Raw genomic sequence first — 18,047 nt, forward strand, 5'->3', positions numbered from 1 at the left:
GACATTTGCGCGTGATTATCGGAGGCATCTGAGAAGATATGCTTCAGTGCTTGATCGCGTTACTTGAAAATGAGTGAAAAACTGCGTTCGGTCTGGGGGAACAAGAAATTCAAATTATTCTTCCTGCTTCTTAATTTTCTTTTATTGCAAACACAAACCTACCGTTGTTACGTTAATGGCACTGCAGATATCACGCTACAAAGTCTAAAATAAATTTTAATTGTATTCTGTTAAATTTATATCTACTCCGATAACTATGGAGTAATGTTGGAATGCAAACTGTGAATGTTGCGGTCTTTATTTTATGTTATTTGCATATTTATTGCACTGTTAGCAGTTTCGGTAACCAGTTCTATTCTAACTTTATAGAAATTGTTATACTGGGCCGACATGAAGACAATTACATTACAGGCCTTGGTGTAGAAACCTATCATAATACTAAATTCAATCAGAATCATTTTAATAATGTCAGAGATAAAACAAACAGAATGATACTTTGATACTGTCGCTTTATTATGCTTTGATTTTATAAATTTGGTGCAAATTTTTTTTTATTTTAAATACTTTGCATGTGATATTGATTGACTCGACCTGAAAGTAATGCTGGTAATTTTTTTTACGTTTCGGATCCGAACTTAAACAGACCTGAATAATCAGTTATTAACTGCTGCCTTAAAAGCTTACACCACAGATTGTATTACAAAATGTCTGTCTTCTGAAACGTCGGTAAACTTCTACCAGACTAAACGGCGTAACAACCAACGAGAAAGTCATCTTCAGACTCACCGCCGTGAAAACCTCAAATCCTACAAGTATTACAAAGCTTTTAACAAAGTTCTCTGAAACGCGAAGTTATACAAAATCCAAGATAATGGGAACATGATTCTGAATTAATTAGCTAACGGAAACATTCATTAGAATAACGGAATGAAACTGAATACGTACAGATCGCTGAGAGTCTAGAATGATCTTCCCACTCAATTCAATTCTATGTAGTCTGCTCGGTCCGTAAATAAGCAGATTATCAATATTTTCATGTTGAGTGACTATTTTGAAGGTCTGATTTCTGGAGTGTCGTCGTGATAACCTGTTGAGAATTTCGTTGTTTTCTTTTCTCACTCTAGGAAAAAATGTTTTATTTTGAATCAGGTTTACGTCTTTCCAAATGTATCATTCACAGTGATCCTTCCATTACTGTTAACCGTCGTATTCCATACACGGAAACACAGCAGAACCGGCCATATAAAATGCATCGTTAGCCAGCTTCAACCATCCAGACGCTCGCGGCGATCGTAAGCCTCGTCTAGCTGGCTAACGATGCATTTTATATGGCCGGTTCTGCTGTGCTTCAATGTATGGAGTGCCACTTAATCATCAAAGAAAGACACGAGAATTTCTTTTTCGTTTTTCACAGATTTAACCGGGCTAATACGGTTAACTGGGGCGTGATGCTAACCACTCACCCCCATCTAGTGCCGAGGTTAGGAATGAGTAGGGGCTATAGATACTCTCCACACAAGCGCCTACATGGAGTATAGTGGGACAGCTTTACTTTTAATACATGATCGCTCCACTCCTGCATCCCATTCGACGATATGTAATCTGTGTATGTGAGAAGGGGTCAGTAAGTTAACTAAGGAACTGTTTTATGGCGTAATACCATTCTTAACAGAGCAATTGATCGATATTTAGCTGGTCCATGAATGTCCTGCTTTTAGAGAACCCGAAGATTTACTGTAGCATTCACAAAATTCCGGCATTGGACGCGATCCTTAGCCAGCGCAATCTCGTCTAATCTTGATGTCATTGAACTTTGAGGACAGCAGTAAAAATTAATCGTGAATTTCTTGTTTTAACTTTTCTTGCTACATTTGCCGTTTATATTATTCTTAAACATTAATATTATTTGTTTTACACTTTGTTTGAGAAATGTTAGTAGACTAATTAAATAAATTCTTCTCTGTATGTTTTTTTGAAAATTATATTATATTATTGTTTTCTATACTTTGTTTTTTAAAAGTCAAAAAAGTATTGTGGCCTTAAAACTCACTACGTTTCGAAAGGTGAATCTTTCTTCGTCTTTTGATAAGGAAAGAAAGGACAGACACCTACTCTGTTCGATTCAGTAAACCGAATTATTCTCAATCCGTTATGTTATCAAGGTTTTAATTTGTATTAAGTTATTTTTAAAGAAACGATTGATTAAGTCCAAAACAAAAGACAGCAGTTAATTCGATTTCTCATTAATGTCTATTCCAATAAATGTGTTGAATTCAGTTCTGTTTGGGTCGAAGTGATATGTTTATTCATGACGCTTGTGTCATTCCGTGTCACTGTATTTACATAACATAATCAACAACATCAGTAAACCTTGCTTGTGAATTGTCATCACCTGTCAAGGGGTATACACGTTAGTCCAGATTAAACACTGGATAGAGTTTTATAAACATTTGACAGTTTACAACACATAAATATAAAACCTACTATAAGTCTGTGTTGACAATGTACTTAACACTTCCATGTTGGCTTTTATTTAAATTACTTTCTCCTGATAATTTATTCCCACGGTAAAGTTTAATTTCTATTGCTGAAAATACATAAAGCTTCAAGGGTTTAGATATGGCGGGAGAAGTTATCAATCACTAAATAGAAAAAGTTGTCTTCTGGGTTGTTGCGCGCCTCTAAACTTCTACACGCGTAACAAATCAGAGAACAGATATCCTCAACTCTGCCGCCGTGAGAACATCAAATCTCACTCACTCACACTCTATGGTACAGGATATTTTTTTTAAAAAGTCGATTGTTACTCGGCCTGGCTCTCACAAGCCCCAAATATATTCAAACCTTAAAGGCCCGTCCGTATTTCTAAACTTGTGCATGTTAAGGGTAATAATTATTTTTGAATGCGAAAGCACGACCAACTTTATGGTACCTGAAATAAATATAAAAGTCAGTTCTCTGACTTAAGCATTCTTCCCCAATTCTGGGACTCCAAGTATCGAGTCCCGACCGTTCTTTTCCCATTTTAGTTTACTGGAATAATTTACAAATTTTTAATATTATCATCCCATCTACTCTTAATGCCCCTTCTATATTTTCCAGTCTGCATGTAACATTTATTTCTCCTTCTGTCTCGCCATCATCATTGACCTTGTAGTGTTAAGTGGTCAGTCCAACTTGTGAACGTTCTCGTTGTGAATTTCTCTTAATCATATCCTGAATTCATCTTCAATTCCTCCAGCACATGACAATCCTTGTTACTGCTCAAAAAAACTGCCGTTTCGCTAAGTACGTTTCTGAAAATAAATTCTAAGATCTCCTGATAATATCATGATGTTCTTTATGCTGAAGTAGCAATAATCAAAAAAAAAATAACTTTTTCGATTAAACTCAGCGTGGTTTACCTGTACTGAATTTTATCAAATCATTTTTATTTTGGTCTAATTTGATTCATTTTAATCATACTTTAATTAAGAGTCAAGGTGTGTTTTTGTTCAAAGATAGGAATGTCTTGATTTTCAGGTATTCATGAATAACACTTGATATAACTTATTCAATATCTGTCCCACTTTTCTAGAAAATCGCTAATTCATCGTAACATCTATTATTACGTGTACGTTATCGAATGTATGAAGAAGACGTGCGGTTTTAATGTCTTCCAGTTCTTAAATTATCTCTTTTGCAATATTCTAAGGTGTACCTGTGCTGCTGTGACGTTGATTTATTTTAGCAGCTAATACTGTGCGGGACAGATAGAACCTACATTAATGTAATACAGTAACAGACTGGTTCTGCGAAACTAGCGGAAGGCTGCATACGTAAGCAGAGGTTAGGAAACAATTGAAGAACTTCAAGTGGTAATGTGACGTTATTCTGACTGAAATACGTACTGTGAAAACATTACTTACAGTCGAAGCGTATAAGTGTGACTTTAAAGGAAATTAAGTCTGAAACAAACGAAGGTAGAGCTGTCTGAATCAGAAAGAAATAGAATTGGTAAACGGCGTGGAGTATCACGTATTCGTTCGTAAGATGGACAAGACAAGAAACCTGTGCCCCAGACTAAAATCCACGTTATCAAAATGTGTTCTCTGTGATTTTGCACAATTTATTAGTCTTGGTGTTCATTTATTGTTTATACAAATCTGTCATTGTAGATACCAATATATTTACATCTCATAACTTCTGAGAAATTAACATTTAAAAACTAATTACTAAGTCATCTGTAATGAAAACGTACTTTTGAGTGCAAGGATCACTTCGGAAAAAAATATAAAATTGCAAACATTATTGTCAAAAATTATAATTTCGAACATTACGGTTCATTTAAGTGAATTCTGATACTCTCAGCCAGTTGTTATAACTTAACGCGGTACCGAAGTAATGTTCAATTCTTCTCCGACATCGCGCATCGTCCGGGAGTTCCTGATAAAACTCGAACCGGGGGGGGGAGGGGAGGTCACGGGAGAGATGAATGACGTACAGGAAATGCTGTCACGATCTGTGGCAGGAATCGTTTCTCTTCTCGCGCCTATTTTCAAAACGATGGTAGCCCTGCAACAGTGACTAAGGATCGCTGGGATTTATCTACGTATCCAGAAGCTATAGAGCAACCTTCCAGCACAGAACGGTAGTTAACACGTCTGTTTCGAATTCTGTAAGTCCCCTGTTCAAATCTTGGCCTGAATACCGACTATTCTGACTCTTGTTGTTCGTAGTTTTCTTCAGTCACTACATGAAAAACTAAGGATAGTACGTTTTCAGGCCAATTCAGTATTATCCTCCTATTTAACCCTATGTAGTCTTGAGTTACTGATAGCGTCATTAAATAAACAACCAACTAACAGTGGAGTTTTCTTGTGTCAGTTGCTTTAGAATGGTGGAAAGGAGTTTCATAAATAAGAGGGAAAAATAAAGGAAAAGATAACTGTAAGAGAATAGAAAAACAAAGGCGGGGGAAATATTAAAAAGAAAGAAGAATGAAATTAAATAATAAGCAATGTAATGAGAAGGGATGAATAAAAACAATTTAAAGAAAGAAAGAAAGAAATTACGGAAGAGAGGATGTAAAGATAATGAAAATATATAAAATGACGGGATAAAGGCTTAAAGAGCGAAGAAATTTCGTTGTGCGCTGCGCGGTGTCGATGCGAAGGCGTCGAGGTTGTATTTCAGTCAAGTCGTGGACATTTACACTGATCTATGGCAGATACTGCTAAATGATGTGAAGAGAAACGATCGAGACGCAAAGTGGGGTTGAGTTTGGGACGTGAGAAGTTCGATGGCTGTGCAAACTGATCTGGCGAGGGAGACATCGATCAGCAGTTTATATGACTGGCAGACTTCTCTTCTAACTAGCTAACCAAATGAACTAAATGTCTGGGTAACCAAGATCTATAATGCGTATGTGGAACATTTGTCGATATTAATGTATATTTAACGACATTTAAGAAGAATGAATCGCCCTGATGACGGAGTCATTATGACCTCTGAAACGTTGGTTAACATCGACCAAACTACACAGCGCAACAACCCAGAAGACATAAATCTTCATACTCATCGCCCTGATGACGGAGGCAGTATGACCTCTGAAACGTTGGTTATCATCGACCAGACTACACAGCGCAACAACCCAGAAGACAGAAATCTTCATACTCACCGCCGTGAAAACCTCAAATCTGACATTTAAGAAAACTGAAGCTCAAAGTTGGCTGTCTTCTAGGCTGTGGCGTCGTGTAGTCTGAGAGAGGTTTACCAACGTTTCAATGGTGCTTGCTGCCTCTGTCATCAGAGTGATATCGCCCTGAGACAGCAAGGCAATGTGTTTTTACCGTAGAAATAACAAAGTAGTGTATCTCACTAGAACAGACGTACCCAGCCAAACTTCTGGTAGTGTTCTTACTGACCCGCAACACTGCTACTGTGATCCTTTGGACCCCCCGTTTTCGTCACCCGTCGACATGCATGTTCCTTTTTATCCTCATTTCTTTATTCTCTGTTTATCTGTACCTTTCTCTTTTTATCTCGTTATTGTTTATTAATTCTACGTATTCTTTCTTACATTCCTTCTTTAATTCTGTTTCTATGTTTTTACTGTTGTTTCTTTCATGTCTCTCCTTTCTTTCGCTGTTTTTCACTTTGTCTTCTTTCCTCCTCTTTTATCGTGTATTTCTTCATTGTTTCTGTCATTCTCGTCTGTGTTACAATTCCTTTCTCTTATTTCTTCTCTCTCTTTTCCTCTACTTTTACATGTTCCTTTCTGTTTGTTCTTCTTACTTTACTCTTCCTCTCACACTTCTTCAGAATCGCCTCATATTCTGATGCATTTGTACTCACACATCCCTATCCGCCTTCATCCTAACGCATTCTTACTCCTGAGATGAGATACCTCTATAAAAATTGTACGCCAAGAACCACGTTGAATTCTGTTCCGACAACATTTAATTCTGGCTGGAACAGAATTTCGTCACAATTTGTTTTGTTTTTTATCTTGTATCGCACACATCCGCGTATATACTAGCTACAGTCATCCTTGTTCATTCTACAGCCTATATGATTCAGACTTCCTTACTTTCACATCTATCAACAATCGTTATCTTGGCATTTTGAAGTCCCTGTATTCAAACCCAGGTGTGTAGAACAGAAACTGAATTATACAACACATCTACTACTTTCGATGTCGATTTTCTTGATTACAACACCATCTGAACTTTTAGATAAATACAAACGTTTCGAAGGAACATGCTGTCTGCATCCTCAGCCTTGAAATAGTGGCAGTATATTCCCCCGAAATGATTATATCTATCTACAAATCCTCACGGTGTTACAACAAGAAGACGAACATCGACTTTTTACCGCCATGAGAATCTCAGATCACATTTCGAGAGCTTAAAATGAAAATTCCGGTCAGTCATCCATTCGTGTAAGAAAGCGATGGAATACACATATATTGTGATTTTACTTATGTCAATAGCTTTAGTAATAATTGCAAAGTTAATCATACTACATATATGACTCCATGTTAAGAAATATTTTTGTATTTGTATTACGTAAAGTATTCTTTCCTTCAAAAAATGTGTCAAATAAGAATTTATATCTTAATGACTTGTATTTTATGTTCTGTAATGTTGTAAGACGAGCTGTCGTTTTAAAATGCCGCTGGATTTTGATTTGATTTTTGTGTGATATTAATGTTCTATTGGACCTACACAAATATAAATCACATTTATCTCAATTTTAGTGCCAAATTTCACACGCTGTAGTGGTATTAGTATCAGTAAAAGAAATTGTACTTTAAGTTAGCTTAGCTTTGTTTGTAGATTGCTCGTCATTATGCGTCCATTTTATGAATTATTTGTAAATAATAAATGATGCTAGATTTAGTCGTGCATTTCATTGTCACGTGTTTATGCAGGCCTGTGGCTACAATCTCGCAAGAATGTGGTTATAGAAAAATGGCGATAATATTATGTATCAGACCCCCCTGCAGTTGAGTCATCCCTTGTCCCCTCTTTCTCTCCTGGCTTACTGATGTGAATACTTTAAAGAGATTAGTCATTATCTGCTTCTCTCGGGTTTCACTGTGTCATCCACCAAATAATGAATACAGATTGCCTTCCGAAAGCTTGTATAAAATGTTACTCCTCAGGGTAGCCAAGCGCTGAACACTCTTCAAGTTATAGGCCAGTAACACGATATTCCACGTAATTTTATACGCTGATATTCATGCATCTTTCAATATTTCACCGGAATTCACTCATGCTGCACTTAATTTATTTATATTTTTTAATAAGATGATGATATTGTCAGAAATTAATAAGCATTGCAGGAACTAAGGAAAATCAAAAGAAAGAACTTCGGTGACAGAACGCATAATAAAGCTAATGAGATCTTATGTCCAAACAGACATTGATGCTCTCCTCTGGATGTTTTTGGCAATGGTAATATATTACGACTCTCATTGTTTTAGACTTTATCTATGGTCTGGTTTCTTAAAAAGCCTTCATAAATCTTAAAACCTTGAAAGTCATACGTTTTGAATGAAGGAGTGGTGATTTTTTTAAGATTTTGAGATTTGTTAAGGGTTTCAAAACAGACAGTAGATGAACCCAAAAACAAACAAATCAGATATGGCTACGTAAATTGCTTTTTCAGCTTTATCTAATTACTTGCCTGTCTTCGCCGATGACAGCTTTGTCTTAGATAAGAATCCCATTAAGATGTTTTAAGTCATATTTTATCTCTCACTTTTATCTGTGGTAAAAATAATGTTTTATTTTTGGCGGTGAGGGTTAGGATGCTCAGTATTAAGTCTTTTCTACACTAATGCCAATTTCACGTTTTGCAGTTAAGTTCTCAGATCAAGGCTCTGCGAACCGAGTTATGGCGACATAACTGTTAAACTCGGTATGAAAGTTATAATATTATCAAAAATCATCGCGATGATCGCCCTGATAATGGAGGTAGCAAGGGGCTCTGAAACTTCGGTACAGTTCTACCAGACTACACGGTGCAACAACCCAGAAGACAGCCATCTTCAAATTCACCGCCGTGAAAATTTCAAATCCTACAATGGTCAGAGACTATACGCACACACAAATGTACACACTGCTATGCTATGAGCATATATTTCCGTGAGTAAACTATATTATAAAGATGTAATCTAATTTAAATAAACTTGATTTGCCTTGAATTTCATTTATTTCGAACACAAATTTTTTGTTGGAAAGTTTGACACGTTCACTGCTTTGAACTGCGTGTTCCAAATAAAACTTATAATTATTAAAGAACTATATTTTATTCATATACCATTGATATACAAGACGAGACTTTTTTGAATGGGGTTACATTTGACCAATGAAAACCAGAATTAAAATACGTCGACTATTCTTAGTGCAAACTACCAATATCATTTCATGCATTATGCGCAGAAAACCCATAAAAACGTGTAATATTAACAAATCGTAAAATCGGTCAGGTATCCGACCCGCAAGTCCTCGCTGTCTCAAACTGTACTACGCGGTAGGTCTGTTTCATGTCGCATTAACGAAACTCTTCTTCTGGACTGCGCAGAGCTCTCTCTGGAAGTGTGTCGAGAAACTGGACTTGGTGTCCCAACAAATGTTGTTTATCTTTTCCAATTAATTTCCCTGGCAAACTCTAATGTATGTCCCTGCAGGGATTTTCACTCTAACCTCAGTTTGATAACCTTGATGTTCTCCCTTCTTACTTTATAGAAGTTTCGTTTTACAAAATGGTAGCCACTATCCGGTCCCCTTTCAGCTACTTTGGTACTAAGCCTATTTACACAAGAGTAAAAGAACTTGGAAGAATGAAAATAAGTGGGAAGTTCAAATGTGAGTGGAATTTACAGGTAGAAGCAATGAGAGGTGTCTCACGCTTTGAAATATTCAAGTCTCAAAGAACAAAATTTTATAGTCTGTTTCTACATTAACAGTTTTAATAACTGTTATTTTAAAGATTGTCTTATGTTGTGAGAAATTTATGATTATTTCTTGGTTTATATAATGATAAGATATTGTAGGTGCGTCATATTGTGATTTTATATAAAAATAGTATTAAAATATATTAAAATTGTCCGTCAATCACAATAAAGTAATATAAGATAATTAAAGTAATATAAGATAATTAAATTATCTTATATTACTTTATTGTGATTGACGGATAATTTTAATATATTTTAATACTATTTTTATATAATGATGTTTCCATTTACTTATATTATATAACGTAGAATAATTGGTTGATTTATGAACAGCAATTGGAAAGCGTGGGGAAAAAACTTTTCTATCATTTTCCTAGAAATATTGAGGAAACCACGAAATCCCTATATCAGTTTAGAATGTATTTGAGCCGCGATATAAACCCAGGAACTTCCTATAATATATACAAACTTCAGCCATTTAAGGAACTAATACTAAGAAAATTAATGCTCGTTTTCAATTTTTAGTGCTCATACAGACGACTTTCATTTCATTTTAAATCTATTTGTTTTGCTAAGCTTTTTAATTTTTTTTTCTGTATTCTCCATAAGGATTTTGGATGATGCGATTTTGTTCTCTTGCAAGGAACTTTTCGCCAGGAAGAACTGAATAAAACAACGAAGACTCTTAAACTAACTCATTCAAATCAGAATCATGGCGTTTTACGCTGTTCTTCCCCGCTAAGTTTATTTCTAAAACCTGTGCTTTGCAATGAAATATTGAGTATCTTGATGCGAAACATTGGCATAAAAGACAGCTCCAGGAGCAACTTGAAGTCTGTAACCAGCAGACAATATGAAAAGCTACACCGAGACATCGAGTATTTTTTTTTCACAAAGGGGCGTACAGAGTTGGAGGGGAGGGAATTCTGCGGACACAAAACAATTACCGACTCAGCAGTTTCTCATAGCACATGCCTCGATAATGGTACTTTTTTTCCCTCTTAATTTCTTATAGGCTAATGAAAATAAATGCTGCATAAGAGAAACTTTGTCGCCTGTAACACTGACAATACCGATCAATTTACGTTTTACTTCATCCCTTCTCTGTAGATGGGCAAATGCTTCACGCATACCAAAGACAGAAATTCGCGGTTTACATTTCACAAATTCCTGGTTCGGTCTTTGGTTCGGATCTAGACGTGGCGACTAGCGTTTTTCAATGTTTCTCATCAGGGACTGCTAACACTTTGAAAAACGAAAAATATTCATGTCTTACCTTCGTGTTTCAGTCGTTACTCCATAGACTGGAATAAACAAAATCGATTGCACTAAACTGCATCGGTAGCCTATTATAGACAGTCAGGCTCTCTCTACGATAGATACTAACGTTTCGAAGAAATATACAGTCTCCATGTTCAGGTCTGAAGTGTTGGTGGTGGGTAGTGGAGGGATTTATATAGGGTCAGAGCAAAGAAAGGTTAAGGGGAATGGACCCAATTTGTCTAACATTCCCTTCATCTGACTCTACCTACCCACAGCATAGAAACTCATATCATCCTCATCGCCACGACAGTTTCAAATTTCACTAAAATTCAGGATTCATGAAGGCAAGGAATTCTTTATAGCACGAATATCAGTTTTTCAAGGACGATCTGGCACTGTGGAGTTAGGTATGAGAATATTAGTGATCGTAATCTGTGACTTTCGTCACAACTACCGATCATTACAAGCCGATTATTAACATGTTCATAAAAATGCATTTTAAATGCACAGGGATGAAGTTTACATTCCTGCAGGCATGTCCTCTTTCAATTCATCTTAGTTGACGACTTATTATGGTCTGGCCCAGCTGGAATTATGACGGATAGCTTCACAATACAGACTCGGGATTTTAATGTTCTTCTGTGATGAAACTTGGGACTTTACAAAACAGATATTATAATATCCAGAAGAATAATTGCAAATTCATGTAGTGAAACTTTTAACTATAGAGGTAGTTATCAAACTCAGTGAATTTACTATAAAATAAACTACTTTTTGTAGTTAGTGAGGATGATGGTTCAGCCGTCTGTGGATCGGTTCGTTTGTTAGTCACAAATTTAGGATATTATAAACTTTCTGAAATTTTTGGATTCCACGGTGGCGAAACCTTGGATTGTGTGCATCTAGGATAAGACATAATATAGTCTGTAGTGGTTACGAATGTTTCGGAGAAATATTATTCTTCCTTTCTCAAGGTAAAGTGAAGAGCCTGCAGATTCCTGTAGAACGATGGTAACTATCTGCAGATGTGTGCGGCATAATAACCCAGGGACCGTAATCTCCATGATTAACTGCCCGGAAGAATTTTTTAAAAAATAATAGGATCTCCATTCGGTTTAGATGTCGGCCTACCGCATTCGACCGAGCGCTCTCTGCACCAACCACAGCCTCATTATGTTGCAATCAGCTTACACGTGCATTACGCCCCATCAAGTTGATTCGGAAAACAAACATCCAGTCTACTAAAGAAAATTAAACTGGCGCACCTTCTCATAATGATTTCCAGTGTATTAAATGGCCATGTATGGTGATCGTTGTCAATGCCACTTCACTGTAAACGTTGGCCTATTTATTATTACAACTAAGTACATCATGGACCTGGAAGCTTTTTAAAGTTAAATAAACAATTTCTGTTCTGAGTAGCAATGCATCTATAGTCTGGATAGCTTCATATCAATGCATCTGTATCTTTTATAAATGCCGGTCATGGCCAGTGTGGTATACAGAATAGAAAAGAATGAATTTTGAAAATAATTTAGACCTTTCCTCACTGGAGGGTTATTCTTGGAGTTCTGATGGTTGTTACGTCTTTGATGGTTTAACCGATTAAGTTATTTTCCCGGTATCATATGTGAGTGTATGTATGTACACTTGTATGTATGTAGCTACACATGTGGTTCTAAGATTGATGTATATTTCTATGTATGTAACTATATATGTATATATAAAAATGATGTATATATGTATTCCCAATATGTGTGTATGCATGTAAAGAGTACATACAGAATGAACCCATTGTTCCCAAAATGTGATGCATTCTTTAGTTTCTGATGAAGAACTGTCAATTTCTTTCCCTAACGTCTTTTATTTCAAGCGTATCGATTGTATGTCCCTGGGATCTTTTCCATCGGATTTCCGAATAACTTTGCTTTTATTGAGAGTGTTTGAGAAAAAAGTGCTGAAGAGAAAATTTGGGCCTATGAAAGAGGAAGTAACAGGGGGCGGCAGAAGATTTCATGACGAGAAATCTCATAGAACGTACCTACACTTCGTTACACGTGGAAATAAAATAGGATGACGCGTAAGGAGATAAAAATACACACAAAAGTGTAGTTAGTTCGACAAATTCAAGGGAAGAAACAATTTTTCCACATATTAGAATAATATTAAAATAGATTTTAAATAAATTGTGTATTTGATTATGAACTGGAGATACGTAACTAGGAATGGAATACAGTAGCAGACTGTTTTTTAATGAAACTTCAGTTTTCTTAATAGCGGACAGTTTCTTGGCCAATTAATTAGCTATCCGTCATTAAAAAAGTAGGCCGAGCACCATATATTTGCTTCGTTATTTACTTAGTTAGTTTCTTTGTTTCACTAACAGACATTCACTTCTGTTACAGACTGGCAAAGACCGTCTGCGACGCTGTCATAGTTACTTCCACAGCAAGAGACATGGGACAAGACGCCCTCACGTTCAAGAAGCCGGTACTGAAATACTTCCCTAATGTAACGTCAGGAACAACGTCAGTTCCGATGGCCGATCGCTGGCCGCAGAAACACCGGAAGCAGGAACTCTGGGCGCAACAACTGAGCGGCTCGGCTCACGTCGTCAACAAAAGGTTGTTTCCCCTGACTGCGGGCAACGACGTAGTAAGCCGGAACATAACCATGGTGCTGGAAAACCTGCTGAAAAACTACGAGAGCAGTCAACTGCCAACCCATGGCAAAGGTAACACACGCCGTTCGTGTTTTCTTCTTCTTCTTCTCCTCCACGATCATCAATGCACTCACGTTGAACAGTGCTCAGACTTGATAGTCTTGTACTGAAGACGAACTCCAAACGCCAGATAAAAGATCTTTACCACTTCATGGTTAATAAGCGAGAAAACGTGAATAAGAGTACTTCAATGCAGAACATTTTCCAGAAGGTTTCTTTGCTATTTTAAGTGACTCATTCGTCTTTATGTTCGTTTATTGCAGATATAAATGTATCGTTGCAAAGCTAATAACACTACAGATAACACAGTGCAGAAAGTCAGATTGTCTTCTGCACCACCATGTAGTTTCATGAAGATCTGAGTTAAAATTGATGTAATGTAGGGTTTATATTGGACCTAAAAAAAATAAAAATGACGACTGTCATTCATAATTCAGATCTTTCACACCAAATAATATTACGATCATTAGTGAAGAAGGGTGAAATATGCGCGACATAGCGTAGTATAAAATTATTACAATATTTTAGTCAGAAATCTGAAGTAAAATGACAACTTGGAAGATCTAAACGAAGATGGGATGATAGTACGACCTCAAAACATGGCTTAATACTCAGAGTCTAAATCGCCACTACCAAAAATCAGACGAAAAATGTTTTAATTGAACTGCGTTATTATAGATCACAGAATCTGTCAATTTCCTCCAACTGTTTTGTCAAAAAATAGTTGCGTCATATTGTGAAATTTAATTAATTATTCGGTTTTTGTCCGTCTAATCACAATTCATATTTAAATTTACAATTAAGATAATTAAAATATCATTTTATGTTCCTCATCGAACAATCGATTTACAATTGGAACACCTTTTTACAACATGTTTCGGTTTCTATATAAACCATCTTCAGGTGTAAAAGTTAAAATTATAAACTTAAAACTTAATTACATATTGCATATCAGAAATTGTAATTAAGTTTTAAGTTTATAATTTTAACTTTTACACCTGAAGATGGTTTATATAGAAACCGAAACATGTTGTAAAAAGATGTTCCAATTGTTTTGTCAAAAAATTTTCATAAAGGTTCATCCTTGGAAAACAAAAAGAGCCTAGTACCCACCCAACCAAGCCTTAATATTTTACTCGCTTTGAATATGCTCGCTTCTTTAATAACAAATTTGAAATCGGAGGCAAAGTCTTTCAGGGCCTTTCGCCTCAGTACCGAAAAGAAAAACCAAGAATTAAAAGGAAACAAGAAGCCATATTACACAGACTTCCACAATCGCTAGAGAAGTTAGCTTTTAGAAAGTTACGTTTCCATAAATGTGAGTATTCGCTAGTTAGTTCGTATTAATTAACAATTCTCTTTTCATCAGGATAGAGCCATTAATATCGAACTTACAGGTGGTAACGCATGAAATGTTAAAAGGATTAAGCATTCAACAGAAGCAATTGGAAAACAACTGAAAGCTTCGAACCGAACAGGCCGAGTGATTGAAATGAGGGCACATTAAATGGCGTTCTTGTGTTGCGCTGAGAGCTGGTGACACAAAACTTCATTGTGCTGAATTATTTTATGAACTATATAAGCAGCCTGCGATTGAAAGAAACGAACCATTTTTTAAAATATTAGAAATAATGTTCCCTTCCATATGACCTGGTATAAATATAGCAGTGATAGTTTACAAAATGGACCTCTGTTTAAGACTCTTTTATGTATGCCTTCGAAGAAGAAATTTAATATCGTGTATTCTGTTAGAATGGTCATGATGTTCTGTCTATTCATCCACCATTTGACAGCGTCCAAATTATTTCATCGATTTTGATTATTATATATATCTACACCAAATTTGGTGGAGATTTTTAATTTTAATTTAGTTTGAAGATGGCTGTCTTCTGGGTTGTTGAGCCGTGTAGTCTGGTAGAAGTTTATAGACGTTTCAGAGGTCCGTAAACTTCTACCAGACTATACGGCGCAACAACCCAGAAGACAGCAATCTTCAGATTTACTGCAGTGAAAACCTCAAATCCTACTTAATTTAGTTTAATTTATTATAAGAGTCACTTTACTTACTTACAAGTGTGTGTAATGGGAATTTTGACAGGGTGTTATAAAATATTATTAACGACACTTATGTCGTATGAGTCTTGCCATGCGTAACATTACTTTTTTGAGAACCATATTACTTAAAACATTTAGAGTGATTAAATCTGAATGGATGATAAAAGCAGAGAATGTGCCACGTATGGCAGAAATTCGTACAAAATTATGCTCGGAGCCACTTTTGAGACAGAGGCGTGATTTGATGATAACTTTAAAATGGAACATAGAAATACAATATGTGAAGGAGTAGAGTTGATTCCACTGGTTAAAGACAGGGCCAAATTACGAGCCTTTGGGAAAACAATAATGAAGCTGAAGGTTCCATGACAACAGGGAATTCTTTGAGAAGGACTTTATACCATGGAGCTGGTATAGTAAACCTACGTTGGTTTGTAAGTCTCTATCAATTCTGTAAACGTTCATGAAGTTTTAAAAACTTCATTATTCGTGTTTCCTTATGTATTTGGATCTTGAATCGAGAATCTTTCTATACCAGCATGTGACAGTAGTTTGTTCTGAAGCTATGTTTCGGTCTCCATTTGAAACGTGTTCTAGATTTTCAGCAAATTTCGTAAAGGTATTATGTTAGAAATATATCACAGAGCAGGTTAAAAATGAATTTATTTTTCAATGCATATATTAATAAGAAATTTCATTGAAGACTGTAATTGAAAAATATACAATAATTCTCGCCCAATATTATTCTGTAGTTTTTATTATCTAAAGCGAAGAGTTTTCTGAGTTCAAATAGATTTTGAAACTTAAGTTAGTAAAAGGTTTCCTTTTATCATGCAAATGTAACATCAAAGGATCATCTTGTTTGGAGACTGTCATGCAAGCAGTAGACATTTGTTCATAAAAAGCTGATAGAAGTAGATCTATAGCCATATGTACCGCGTTCAAATCTCGGTCAGGAGGTAGCAGTATCTGTTTGTTTTTTCGTGGAGACTCTCCAGGCAAACACCGGGGTAGCGTAATTAATTTAGGTGACATCCTTTCCAATTCATTCTTGGCTGTCATCCTCTCATTTCACACCACACAGTCTGAGTCACTGAGAGCGTCGTTAAATAACCTATAAATAAAAATTATACAAATATAACCGAATACGTGACGGGCTGTAATCAAAGCTGTCTATTTTTCAGTGTCCCATACCCATGCTAAGGACAGAGAAATATTTGCTTTCCAAATTGGATGTGTAATTTAATTATCTTCAATCAATACTTAAAATTCAGTTTCAGTTTTGAATTGGAACGCGATAATAAATGTTCCATCACAGCTTACTGGTACTGTTATGTTACAAATCGGGCACATCCTCTTCTGTACTGGGGGTTGTCAAAAGTTGGGTCTATTTCTGGCCCACTTTGTGTCAACCGTTCTCTGGGTCGCAGTTACGGAACGTAACACTGAGATCTGAATGTCTCCACGGTGACGTAATGTTAATTGTGCTCGCCTGTATCATGACACGGAATAATACAATGGACGGTTGCCAATTTCCCAGAGGGACGTTTTACCTCTGCCATCAGGTTAGAAGTGAAATACCCTGAAACGTTGGTTCATTGCAATAACTCAGAAGACATCAATCTTCAATGGTACGTTTACTGTGGAGTTGGTTCACGGACCTTGATATTTGTTTGTTACCTTATCATCTTATTTTGTAAGTGAGAAGTTGAATGGTATTAACATGAACGTGTGTGTTTGTTCACCAAACCTATTGATTTTTTAGTTGACAATTTTCTATTAGCCTTGACATGGACGTTACTGGAAGAGGACACCCGAATTTGTAACTGTTTAATATGACACCATAAAAATGCCAAATGATGACCAGCGAACGTCTTGGTGGGAAAGATACTAGCTTCGATTAATGTAGGGGCCTGAAATTTTGTGTGATAATAAGTTTTCAATGAATATTTACTTTGTCTCGGGTTCGATTCCCGGCGGTGCCCGAATTTATAACTTGTGTTGGGCAAGGCCGTGGTCTAGGCAACACGGAGTTTTCCTCCGGGGGCTTCCCCGGTTTCTCCGTGGCATCCCAACAATTACTCCATTCACACACAGAAGAAGGCAATGGCAAACCACTTCTGGATCATCTGCCAAGAACGTATATGAACAGGTCCCAGTCCGAGAAAAGGATGGAAGGATCCTGTTCATATGGACCTGTCGTCAGACAGAACACTAAATAAATAAAATAAGACAGCGATATGACATTGTCAGATATCTGTATTTAACTTCTGATTTGTTGGTATAACAAACGAATGATTGAAGTTAAGCATATAAAACTTCATACAGAAATTAATGTCTCTATAAATTATACGTGAAATATGTTAAATGTTGCCAGTTTGTACATGGCGAGTTCAACCTGACAAATTTAACGTTGTGGGAATCTGTATTGGCGTAAATTATGAACAGAAGCAAATATTATTCAACTGAATAGTTAGGTTAATATTAAGTAGTTGCTGCTGTCCACACTAGAGTGACATGTGTTACGTAATTTCTTCCTGACACTTATTTCCCCACGGCTAG

At 36.2% G+C, this 18,047-nt stretch overlaps 1 protein-coding gene across 1 annotated transcript in view; it reads left to right on the forward strand.

Moving 5' to 3' along the window:
* The window catches only part of LOC110827884 (gamma-aminobutyric acid receptor subunit alpha-6), a 34,687-nt gene that overhangs the window by 5,943 nt on the left and 10,697 nt on the right, over positions 1–18,047 (forward strand). The window contains exon 2 of the mRNA XM_022060006.2: positions 13,114–13,442. Coding sequence (XP_021915698.1) covers positions 13,114–13,442 — 329 coding nt within the window. The remainder of the gene's footprint in view (positions 1–13,113; positions 13,443–18,047) is intronic.

Source organism: Zootermopsis nevadensis, unplaced genomic scaffold, assembly GCF_977971745.1.
Source record: "Zootermopsis nevadensis isolate Lab colony 2312 unplaced genomic scaffold, Znev_1.0 Znev_ptg000017l, whole genome shotgun sequence".
Lineage (NCBI taxonomy): Eukaryota > Metazoa > Arthropoda > Insecta > Blattodea > Termopsidae > Zootermopsis > Zootermopsis nevadensis.